The following is a 12,720-nucleotide window of genomic DNA, read 5'->3' as shown; positions in this document are numbered from 1 at the left end:
CGGCTAGATGCCAGAATGGAATTACACCGCCGGGTTAAGGCCACAGCCAGACGTCTAGATCTGCATTCACCCCTCAAGCCGTCTCTCAAGGCCACCGTTGCTGTTTCCACCGATGTTTCTGAACCCATGCAGCTAGGCAGATTACGCCTTCCGGCTAAAGAGAAGCTTCGGCGCCTAAATGAGGGTTTGTGCCTCTACTGTGGCGGGCAAGATCACCAGGCTTCCGCTTGTCCGTTAAAAGCCAACGCTCGTCGGTAGTCAGGGGAATCCTGGCGAGCGGTACTTCAGTCTCCCCCACCCGTTGTTCTCGCACTCTCCTTCCGGTGACCCTCAGTTTTAGTGGTTCTTCTTTCAATGAGTCGGCGCTGCTGGACTCTGGAGCGGAGGGCAATTTCGTGGACGAGACCTGGGCCCGCGTAAGAGGGCTTCCCACTCGGCAGCTTCATCCGCCCATCACCGTCCGTGCCCTTGACGGCAGTATCTTGCAAACTGTGTCTGCTCTCACCACTCCCTTAAGCGTGGTCACGTCAGGTAATCACAAGGAGGAACTAGAATTTTTTTATTTTTAAGTCTCCGGAAGCTCCCATAGTCTTTGGTCATCCCTGGCTCTCTCGCCATAACCCGTCCATCAATTGGACTAATAGCTCGTTATTGGGATGGAGCCTATATTGTCATGCCCATTGTCTTGTCTCTGCTTGTTCCCCCCTCTCTTCCTTTTCTCTGTTGCAGGTGGAAAGGGTTGATCTGTCCCGGGTTCCTGTGGAGTATCATGAGTTGAGAGCGGTCTTCAGCAAATCCCGGGCCTCTTCTCTTCCCCCACACCGACCCTATGACTGTGCCATAGACCTTCTCCCCGGCTCTTCTCCACCTCGCGGACGGCTTTTCTCCTTGGCTGCTCCTGAACGAGCAGCCATGGAGAAATATTTGAACGAGTCTCTCGCAGCCGGTATCATTCGTTCCTCCTCATCTCCGGCTGGGGCGGGATTCTTCTTTGTGAAGAAGAAGGATGGTTCGCTTCGCCCCTGCATTGACTACAGAGGCCTGAATGACATAACGGTTAAGAACCGGTACCCGTTACCCCTTATGTCCTCAGCCTTTGAACTCCTGCAGGGAGCGAAGTTCTTCACAAAGTTGGATCTTCGCAATGCTTATCACCTGGTCCGGATTAGAGAGGGGGACGAATGGAAAACAGCCTTTAACACCCCCACCGGGCATTTTGAGTATTTAGTTCTTCCCTTTGGGTTATCTAATGCTCCAGCTGTTTTCCAAGCACTTGTTAACGATGTTCTTCGTGACATGATCGACAGGTTCGCCTTTGTGTATCTGGATGATATTCTTATATTCTCTTCTTCCCTCCAGATGCATGTCCGTCATGTCAAGCAAGTGCTCCAACGGCTGCTTGAGAACCAGCTATACGTCAAGGTGGAGAAGTGCGAGTTTCATGCCCGGTCAGTTTCGTTCCTGGGTCACATCATCTCGGATGAGGGAGTTCGCATGGATCCTGCGAAGGTAAGGGCCGTCTCTGACTGGCCGGCACCTGCCTCCCGGAAAGGGGTCCAACAATTCCTGGGTTTCGCCAATTTTTATCGGCGGTTCATCAGGAACTTTGGGCAGGTGGCGGCTCCCCTCTCGGCATTGACCTCCACTAGGAACAGTTTTGAGTGGTCATCGGCGGCTCAGGTTGCGTTTGACGAACTTAAGAACAGGTTTGTCACCGCACCTATTCTGGTCACCCCTGATCCCACTCGTCAGTTCGTGGTGGAGGTTGATGCTTCTGAGGTTGGGGTCGGAGCGGTCCTTTCCCAAGTTTTTTCGCACGATCTTAAATTACATCCTTGTGCGTATTTCTCTCACCGTTTGTCCCCCGCAGAACGAAACTACGATGTCGGCAACCGTGAGCTGTTGGCAGTGCGTTTGGCTCTGGGAGAGTGGCGTCACTGGCTGGAGGGGGCTACCATTCCTTTCATTGTGTGGACCGACCACAGGAACTTGGAGTACATTCGGTCCGCCAAACGACTGAATGCCAGGCAGGCTCGTTGGGCACTTTTCTTTGGGCACTTCGATTTCACCCTGTCTTACAGGCCAGGCTCCAAAAATGGCAAACCCGACGCGCTATCTCGATGCCTTGCCCCGGCTAATTGTCCTCCCTTTCCCCCCGACACTATCCTCCCTGAGGGTCGGGTGGTGGGGGCGATTACTTGGGGAATCGAGCAACGCGTCAGGAGAGCTCTGGTCGGAGTAGAGGCGTCCCGAGAATGCCCATCGGGTCTGCTCTTTGTTCCTGAGTCGGCCCGCACGGCGGTCCTTCGGTGGGGCCATTCTTCCAGACTCACTTGCCATCCGGGTGTTAGGAGATCGCTGGCTGCCATCCGCCAGCGGTTTTGGTGCCCAGCCATGAGGGAGGACATCCACCAGTTCGTGGGGGCGTGTCCGGTCTGTGCGCAGAATAAGTCTTCTAATGCGCCGCCCGTTGGTTGGTTACGACCCCTGTCTGTTCCCTCCCGCCCTTGGTCCCATATTGCCCTGGACTTCGTGGTTGGTCTCCCTCAGTCCGGTGGCAATACAGTGATCTTGACCGTGGTGGATCGCTTCTCTAAAGCGGCCCATTTTATCGGCCTCCCCAAACTTCCCTCGGCCAAAGAGACGGCCCGGGTTTTGGTGGACCAGGTCTTCCGCATCCACGGTCTCCCCGAGGATGTGGTTTCGGACAGGGGTCCCCAATTTGCCTCCCAATTTTGGAGGGAGTTCTGTCGCCAGATTGGCGCTTCAGCCAGTCTGTCGTCCGGATTCCATCCACAAACCAACGGGCAGTCCGAGCGCGCCAACCAGGACCTGGGTAGGATGCTCCGATGCATGGCTTCCCACAATCCTTCCACCTGGAGCCAGCAGCTGACCTGGGTTGAGTATGCTCACAACTCCTTGCCGGTATCTACGACCGGGCTGTCTCCATTCATGTGTTGTCTAGGTTACCAACCCCCTGTGTTTCCTTCCCAGGCTGTCGAAGCTGCGGTTCCCTCGGTCCAAGCCTTCATCCAGCGCTGTCGGCGCACCTGGAAAAGGGCCAGGGAAGCGCTAGTCCGGTCCCGGGACCGTACCAAGCGCACCGCTGACCGTCACCGCCGGAAGGCGCCTAGATACGTATGTGGGCAACGAGTTTGGCTTTCTACCAAGGACCTCCCTTTGCGGGTCCCGGCCCGCAAATTGGCACCCAGGTTCATTGGACCGTTTCCCATCGTCAAGGTTGTCAGCCCGGTGGCGGTCCAGCTTCGATTGCCTAATCCCTTCTGTCGTGTCCACCCTGTCTTTCATGTCTCTAGAGTCAAACCTGTTCTATGTTCCCCCCACACCCCATCTGTTTCCTCCCCTACTCTCCCTCCCCCTCCCTTGATCATTGAAGGTGCCCCTGCTTTTAAGGTCAAGCGGATTTTGGAGTCTAGACGCCGTGGCCGGGGATTCCAGTACTTAGTGCACTGGGAAGGCTATGGTCCTGAGGAGAGGAGCTGGGTTCCGGCCCGGGACATTCTGGACCGCTCCCTCATTGACACCTTCCACCGCAACCATCCCTCTTCCTCAAGCGCGCCGGGAGGCGCTTCTGGAGGCGGGGGTACTGTCAGGTCCCGGGTTTGATTTTCCTTTTCACTGTCTCACTTTCTCCTCATCACTACTCTGTTGCGCAGCTGACGCGGTTTGGCAATCAGCCGAGCGGCTCAGCAGCGCACACCTGTCTCTTATCTCTACTCGTCAACTCTCCCCTTTATATTCCTCACTTTTCTTTCCTTAGTTGCTGTTGCGTTGTATGGTTTACCCCGCTCTTGCTACCTTCGGAATATTCTAATCTTGTTTTCTTCTAGTCGTAGTTACCTTGAGTGTTTTTGTTTGGAGTTTTGTTCCAGGGACTGACCTGCTGTTCGGTGCTGGATCCTCCTTTAGTCTTCTTCACCGGTTGGGATTACGAGCTTGCCTTTTCCCTCTGGATTATGTTTGCACCTCGATCGACCCTCGCCCGTCTGACTACTCTCTGGATTTCCCTTTGGACACTGTATGCCACTCGTCTGACCACACGCCTGTTTGACCCTGCCTCTGTCTCACCCTTGGGATTGTCGGAACTCTGTTCCGTTATTTTGTTTTTTGACTCTTGTTTTGCTGATTTATTAAATTCTTTTGATTTGAATCTGCCCTTGAGTCCAGTTCTTCCGAGCGTGACAGTTACATATCCGTGCATACATTTGAAGGAATATTGCATTTAAATGTAAAGTAGATTGTGTTCGCTGCCTGTCTTTCAACGTTGAGTTAGTTATTTAAACTAAAATAAATGTTTGTCTTTATAAATGTTCTGTTGCATTTCCTGAAGTTTGAGTTTATTGATCACAGCTCGTGTGATTTCGGTTAAAAGGATTAAAAAAAGAGACAGCCCTTAAAATGGCCGACTCCCTGATCAGTGCCCCGACTACTGAATAAGGGAATTAATAGAGACACACCCAGTGACTCTCCAGGACCACAAATGGCCATCCCTGCTAATAACCCATAAGAAGATATTTCTAAGTGGTGTTTCCTTAGACAAGCACCACTATTATTTGTACGATACAACATAAATCCCACTGACTTACAATGAAAAGTTGGCCCATATGCCACAACAACCCAGTCTCAAGGCAGTTCGTAGTATAGACACATAATTTGGGAATCTATTAATTTGTGTTCATGGACATGAATATCCCAATTTTTCCGTGTTTCAGCAAGCACAACCTTTTTTAATGTCACTCAGCACAAATTTCTTTTCACTCAGCACAACTTTCAATACACAGACTGCGTGTGTATTTAAATTTATATATTTAGAACCTGATATCGAAATAAATCGTACATATTTTAGGATGTGGCTAACCAACACCTTACATCACCCCAAACCCTAAAATCACAGCCACAAAGGCTAATTTTGCTAAAAATGCAGTTTCAGGAGGTGGCAAAACAATGATAAATGTCACAGGGAAAAAGTGAAATCATAACAAAACATACCAATGAGATCGTAGGAAACAGGAATTCACACGAATGAGCCACCTTGTAAAATAGGTATATGAATTCCCATTATTGCGTTGATAAATATTTATACATATGAAAGATATCGCATATTAAAATACATTAGATTGAAAGTCGTGCTGGGTGACATGAAAAAAATTCGTGCTGAACGACGAACTGTAATCTATTCATTTGTGTTTACTGACACGAATTTCCCCTATTTTTCATGTCAGTAAACACAAATTAATAGATTACAGTTTGTGACAATGTCACGAATTTGGCAATGCTACCTGCCTTTGGCAACCCTATAAACATTTAGATTGGTTTAACAGATAGCTAAATTTTAGAAATGGTTCAACAGTGTTCTTTCAAAATGTCATTTATATAGTACACTGTTCGAATGACTGTGACTGTTGAGCAGTGGGCCAGATTAATATAAAACTCTTTCTTTATCAAAGGGAGTCCCAGGTTCTAGAGGAAGCCATGGCCTTCAAGGCTCTCCTGGCATGGAGGTATGAATGAGAAGATGATAAACAAACTGACATTACTGTTTCAAAAAATCCTTATGGCACACTTGATTACACTACTTTTCTCTGTGTTTGATCAGGGGCCACGTGGAGCTGATGGACGTAAAGGGGAAAAGGGAAGCCTCGGGGAAACAGTAAGAAGCCATTTTAACATTTGTTGTAACATACGCAGACATTACATGTTATGCTTGCACTGGTGCACTAAAATAAATAGGATGAGAATTTTCATTTTGGGGTTCATTGTCATTCAATGATATACAGTACAATCTAGTAAGCATTGAGCATACTGGCCTTAACACTTAAACATGAACGATACAATAGAAACAATTACTCATTAACAAGATCAAACGAACTAGGTTGTATCAATCTTTCTACATACAAGTCAATGTGGTTTGGTAATGTGTTTTTAGCAAGACCTTACACTGCATATTTAGCTACTATTAGGCTTTCTTTGTGGGATTGAATACGTGTTTTTATTTCTTCATGTTTTAAAGGGGTCATATGGCGGAAGTACGTGTTTTTGGTGTGTTATAAGTTGCCCATGCATGTATTAGACACGTAAAATTGTACAAATGAAAGTGTGGGAACAAAAGATGCATTCTATCTAAAAGCGAATGCTCAACCAGACTTGCCTGAAACGCCTCGTGTAACCACACCCCGGCGAATCTACATAACATGATTTGACTAAGACCACCCAAATCTACACGTAGTTAAGGTGGGCATAATTGTAAATCTCATTTTATCGCCTGTCAGTACAATTGCTTTGGAACCTGATGTTCCGAATATGGTAAGAGGCGTTAAATTTCCGTGAAATGCTTGCAGTATTTGACCAATCACTACGCACTGGTGAACTGACCAATCATAGCACACCTCGCTTTTCAGAGCGATGAGCTTTGTAAAAAATCAGTGCGTTTCAGAGAGGTGGGGCAAAGAGGAGATACAAACATGCACGGTATGTGGAAATACAACGTTTTTTAAACTTTAAATGGTGTATACACATTGCGTTACATCTAAAACAAACAATAATATTCGTTTTAGCTGTGCAATATGACTCCTTTAAGTACAAATTTAGATTTCATTCTCAGGTTTATTCAATGTAAAATTTACTCAATATTTTTGAACTAACTGGACCACACAATAAGTTTTTCACTGTGTCTGCTGGTTTGTTTTTCTGTAGGGTGAGAGGGGTATCCCAGGATTACCCGGGCCACCTGGTAAACCAGGTGAAAAGGTAGGTTTTTTCAAACAAGATGTTTGATGAATAATTGGTTACATAAATAAATGTCCGTTGCCGTTTTGTTTTTGATAATAACACAATATCAGTGGCAATACTAAATGTAGTTCTATGCATGTTCTATTTCTGATGAAGCATTGTTCAAAAAAGCTTGCAGTATTCTTTAAGGCCAAACAAAAACTTTTGTGTTTTCTGTTTGGATTTTGGGAGAAAACCTTTATAATGTCAAATGCATCAAACAGACCTTAGGTCACTCCACTCTTATTGGCAGTTGGTACTACATAGACAAGGGTATTTTTCCACCACTTTGTATTTTTTCAGCCCAGATTCTATATAGCATGTTAGCCATGTAGTTATATACCTGTATTTAAAAAAACAGTTCCCCAGCTAATTACAGTAATATTCTGTTGCTTACTCTCATGTCATTCCAAACCTATATGCTTTTCTTTTCTCTGTACAAACACAAAAGAAGAAATCTTAGAGAATCATAAGGCATAAAACAACAGTTCAGACCATGTATGTCAAGCTCCAACAAAAGCAAAAACACTACATACTGTATATTAACCTTAGTGAACAGTAACCCCCTTTTTTTAAATCCGTCATTAGTCAAAGAAAATTGTCCCGTATGCTGCAGCTCTCAAGCAAGGGAAGGTTGCATGTTTTCAGTAAATACAGTGAGAAGTCTTATTCACTAAGCATGTGCTGACAGACTTCTCTATAGGTTTCTCTGTCAAAATCATGTTTTGTGGAAAGCTCTATGGATTGGGATTGGGAACTTTATGCAAATGACTAGGCTTGAATATTGAGGACACAGAATTTGAAATTGGTGTTGGTTTCCCACACAAAGCTGTCAACATGAGGATAAGTACGGGAAATGCCATATTTACGATACACGACAGCTTGGCAAACATGTGAATAAGCATTAATTTACTGGACTCTAATTCAACTAAAACTTTTAAAATATATTTAATTAAAAGGGGGAGAGTATAGAGTTATTTATTATGTGAACAAACATTTTAAATAATAAATGAAGAAAATGTCACTATTCATTCATTAAAAACTACAAAAATCAATGTATTATTTGTTTAATAATGTCTTAATAATAATGATTTGTTTTACCAAAGAAATATAATTGTTACATAGTATGAATTATTATATTACTATAAATTAACAACATTTTAGTTACATAACACATTGTAATAAAGCTCAATAAAATGGAAGGAAGGAGGCGGGAACCGGCGAACAATCAAACATTTTAATTCAAAATAAATAAACAGCAATAAAACAGGCCGACAGCCCCTCGCGGACGACTGCCGGCAACACGAACATAAACAAACTTAAACAAAACTTAACTAATGTTCGGGCCCAGTCCTCTCTCGCAATATTCTCCTGCCGTTCGTCCTTTTATGCTTCCGCTCTCCTCCGTGAGAGATACGAGGCCGGAATGACGCCCAGCTGACACTCATTATCAATCGCGTCCCGGCCTCGCTTCTTCCTCCCACGGCTCTCGTCACGCCTCCCTCGTCACATACCCCCATTGCCCCTCACAGGCCGGGGGGCACCCACGAGACTGTGCTTACTCCCCCCCGGTGGGCCAGTCTCAATGGCCCCAGCGCCTGGGAGAATGGACAGACGAGACGAGAGAACGGAGACGGAAGCGCCAGGAACAACAGGGGCGAGAGAGGGGAGAGAGGAAACAGAAAAAAATTTGGTCCGGTTCCCCGACACGCTGTCGCTCGGTCCTCAGCCAGCCGAGAGGCTCTTCCTCGCGGTGCCATGCGGTGGTACTGGACGCTCGGTGGACGGCTCGCGCCTCCTCCGCCCCCTGGCGGCCGGCGATGGCTCTTCTGGCTGAGGGCAGCCAGTAGCGAGTCCCCCGCTCCCTGCTCCTCACCTTTCCAGCAAATGGCAGCAGGCTCCGGCCCACGGCAAGCGGGGCTGACTCCTCCACTCCCTCCCGGACCATCCCACCTCGACCCAGGGGCGCGGCAGCGAGGCCCTAGTGTCCTGGCGGCCGGCGGTGGCTCCTCCAACTGCGGGCAGATGGTAGCGGGTCCCCCGCTTCCTGCTCCTCCCCTTTCTGGCGGACGGCAGCATGCTCCGGCCCAGGGCAAGCAGGGCTAACCTCTCCGCTCCCTTTCGGAAGGCAGCCACCCCACCTCGACCCAGGCACATGGCAGCGAGCTCTTCGTCCCATCCGGGCACACGCTCCAGCACCACCGCCTCCTTCCTTCGCCGGTTCCCGCCTCCTTCCTTCCATTTTATTGAGCTTTATTACAGTGGTGCCGAAACCCGGGAGGAAGGAGGGACATGCTGTCGAAGAGCCCTTGTCCCGAGGGGTCTCGCGGTGCTGCACCCTCGCTTCTTCCTCCCATGGCTCTCGTCACGCCTCCCTCGTCACACACATATTCTATGGAAAAACAATGGTTGTGTCCGAAATATCCCCCTATACCCTAATATAGTCAACTATTTGAGGGGACATCCATTTTTAGTGTCCGAATTCATAGTGGACATTATTGAGTGCACTCATTCAATCCCATGATGCATCATAATAACGAGTGTACAACCGATGTACACGCAAGGCTAGCTGCTAGCCATCAATTGTGAGGCTCGCGCTGCATGCATTCCTGCATCCCGGCAGAAGATGGCGCCCGCAGCGCTTCGCAGTGTCCGAATTTACTCACTCGTTTTCACCCAGTCCTTAAAGTTTGCGTTTAGTTTGCGCATACAGTACTCCGAGTTTTCGGGCTCAAGAAGGTGGATTGGTTTTGAGCAGATTTCGTCGCAATGGTAACTTAGGCTACACGGCTAACCTGCTCCAGAGCCGGTTTTATTCTGGGTTAGAGAGCGCAAACCAAAACTGGACCAATCAGCTGTGAGAAAGTGACGTATATCTGACGCAGTGCGGTCACCCCCCTTGTGACTCTCGCTCCAAATTAAAAAAAGTTTAAAGTGATAAGTGCTGCTAAGTGTTTATTTGTATCGTATATTTAAATTTATTGATTATAATTTAAAGCACGTTCATATAATTATTATATGAGTTGATAATTCATGTCTGTTAATTATTATTAAACATAGCATTTAAATTAATATAACTATATTCGTATAAAACAAACTTTAATATATAAAGCATTTTAAAGTAATGAAGTATACATATTATATTTTGATCTTATTGTAAACCTATATAAATAATTTAAATTCAGATGATTCTGTATTGATATAGCCGCGTTTATTCCTGCCTTGTAAATGTGTTTCAATTCATGACATGTTTTCACAGAAAAGTGAATTGCGCTGATACTCACGAGAAGTCAATCAAACTGATGTTGTTTTCCATGTTCCGTGTGATTGGCTGTTTGCCACATGTGTCATACTTTCAAGTGCACGAGCCTCACGAACTCTGAGTTGACAGAAAAAGTTTATACCAAGTGTTGTGCTACAGCTGAACCTGATCTAATCCAGGTTGGGTTTGTCTGGTTTTGTCAACTCAAAACTTACTCTGCAATGCAGTGTTTGTTTACCTCGCATTGTACTATTTAAACCTTGTTCATTCTCTCATTCATTGCGAAGTATTGTTTGTCCTGACAGCATTACCAAGTGTTTTCCTTGTGTACCTGTTTTTGACCTGTGCCTGGGAATTGTTTCATGATTGTTTGCTGCCTGCCATGACCGTTGCCTGAACTGTGTTTCTGATTTTGGATTACCTTCGATGTACCTGTTTGCTTGGATTTATGACTAATGCCTGTTTGTGGATTATGCTTATTAAACTGCGTTTGGATCTAACCTTGCCTCAGTCGTCACATTACAATAACAAAGGTCTCCAACCATGTTCCTGAAGGTCCAGACTTTAGCTCCTACCTACTCCAACACACCTGCCTGGATGGTTCTAGCAGACCCAAAGTCATGATTTGTTTCCAAACCAGTTAAGCGCAAACCACACACCTTAAGCGTAAACCCCACCCAGCCATGACTTACATCTCTGCCTCAATTTAATTGGTCAACTTCATCACTGCGCTTATTGGCCACAGCTTTTTCACCTATTCCTTTACAAATTTCTGTCAGTGCAGCGATTTCTCAGATCTTGTGTGGTTCAGGTTTAATTTCACTGTGTAGTGTATAAACGCTATGTGCTGAAATGATAATACTCATGCAAAAGTTAAAAGAAATTAGTCATTCTGCTACTTAAAGCTGACAGAAAATTTGTTTATATAGTCATTTTAAATTTAATGGCTCACAACGTAGAATTGACTAATGAAATCAAGCTAGGTATATGAGTCATGGCTGCAGGGTGTGGATTGCGTTTAACTGGTTTGGGAAATAACATCTCAGGTTACTGAGATGTGAAGAAAAACAAATGTATAAAATGCAACCGGCTTTTTTGCTACAAGGAGTTATGGAAATGAGATGCAGTGTCTCATTCCCCATCTCAGGGAACCATGTTTTACAGTAACCTGAGACGTTCCCTTTCGAGGGAACTCAACACTGTGTCATGGAATGACTCTATGGGGAACGGAATACCCACTATGCCATAATGAACTGTGTCTGTCCTAGTGTGAAGGTGTTGTAGCGGGGTGGAAAGATACACGACAAGGATCTGGGTGATAAGTCCCCGGAGGGTGGGTTTTATTAAAGATAAGTGGTGAGTTCGTGGGTGCTGTGGTTCCTTCTCCCAGTGGTGCGAGGTGTGATATCCGTGTCCGCTCCAGAGTCCGTGGGGTGCTCGTCGTGGGGGTATCCGGTCACACACTGCTGTCTGGGAAAGAGAGAACACGTTAGCATTTGTCCTGTCGAGAGGCTTCTCCGATCTAGGTGCCGGAGCACCAGGTCCCTGTGTGTACACAACAGATCTCGCGAGTGAGCCCAGACGAGCCAGTCGTCGAGATAGTTGAGTACCCGCACACCTTCTTCCCTGAGGCCTTCAGTAAAGACACGTGGAGACAGGGACAGACCGAAGGGGAGGACCCTGTACTGATATGCCCGTCCCTCGAACGCAAACCGCAGGAACGGCCGGTGTCGAGGGAGGATCGAGACATGAAAGTACGCATCCTTCAGGTCGATTGCCATGAACCAGTCCTGACGCCTGACGGACGCCAGGATGCGCTTCTGCGTGACCATCCTGAAAGGCAGCTTGTGTAGGTGCCTGTTCAGAACACGCAGTTCCAAGATAGGGCGCAACCCCCCGCCTTTCTTGGGGACAATGAAGTACGGGCTGTATAAACCGCTGAACATCTCGGCCGGTGGGACGGGCTCGATCGCTTCCTTCACCAGAAGAGAGGCGACCTCCGCCCGAAATACGGGGGCATCCCTGCCTCTGACTGAGGTAAAAAGGACGCCCCGGAACTTGGGCGGACGTGTAGCGAACTGAATCGCGTAGCCGAGACGGATCGTCTTCCTCAGCCAGCCTGACAGTCTGGGAAGCTGAGACCAGGTTCCCAGAAACTGTGACAGGGGGACTAGAGGTTTGATCTGCTTCATCGCCCCCGCGGAGGGTGGTTCGATGGCTAGCAGTACGGATTCCTTGCCGGGGAGGACCCCCGGGGAGGAGATCGGCTCTGCTGTTTTTCCTGCCTGGCGATTGTCCGGCTCGACGCACTGTCTGTCTGAGAGTGCTGAAGGCTGGTGTTTATACTCGACATTGCGCTTCGCCGTGACGCAACGTCGAGTTGCCGTCCACCGTCGACCAGAGGGTGGGAACGGCTGTGAAAACCCAGGGAGAGAGGAAACTCTTTTTGTGAGGAAGTGGGCGCTGGTCCCCCAGGGGGGACCAGCTGATGTTAGGACGGGGCAGGAACCGTCCCTATCAGACCCAGCAATGTGGTGGCTGGAATCGGGCCCGGTGGTAGTCTCAATCTCCCTGGGGTCTCTCCGTCAGGGCCGCTTACGCGACGGCTGCTGACGGGGAGGCGGTTTCCTCTTTGACGTCCTTTTCCGGGAGGCAGCCTGAGAAGGGGG

General features: G+C 47.5%; 1 protein-coding gene across 1 annotated transcript in view; it reads left to right on the top strand.

Annotated features, from left to right (window-relative positions):
- col21a1 (collagen, type XXI, alpha 1) overlaps positions 1-12,720 on the top strand; it is a 109,479-nt gene that overhangs the window by 30,838 nt on the left and 65,921 nt on the right. Inside the window, exons 11-13 of the mRNA XM_057341810.1 lie at positions 5,469-5,522; positions 5,618-5,671; positions 6,715-6,768. Of these exons, the coding sequence (XP_057197793.1) occupies positions 5,469-5,522; positions 5,618-5,671; positions 6,715-6,768 (162 nt within the window). The remainder of the gene's footprint in view (positions 1-5,468; positions 5,523-5,617; positions 5,672-6,714; positions 6,769-12,720) is intronic.

The sequence above is a fragment of the Triplophysa rosa genome, linkage group LG9 (genome assembly GCF_024868665.1).
Source record: "Triplophysa rosa linkage group LG9, Trosa_1v2, whole genome shotgun sequence".
Lineage (NCBI taxonomy): Eukaryota > Metazoa > Chordata > Actinopteri > Cypriniformes > Nemacheilidae > Triplophysa > Triplophysa rosa.
This window is presented reverse-complemented; position numbering and strand designations above follow the sequence as displayed.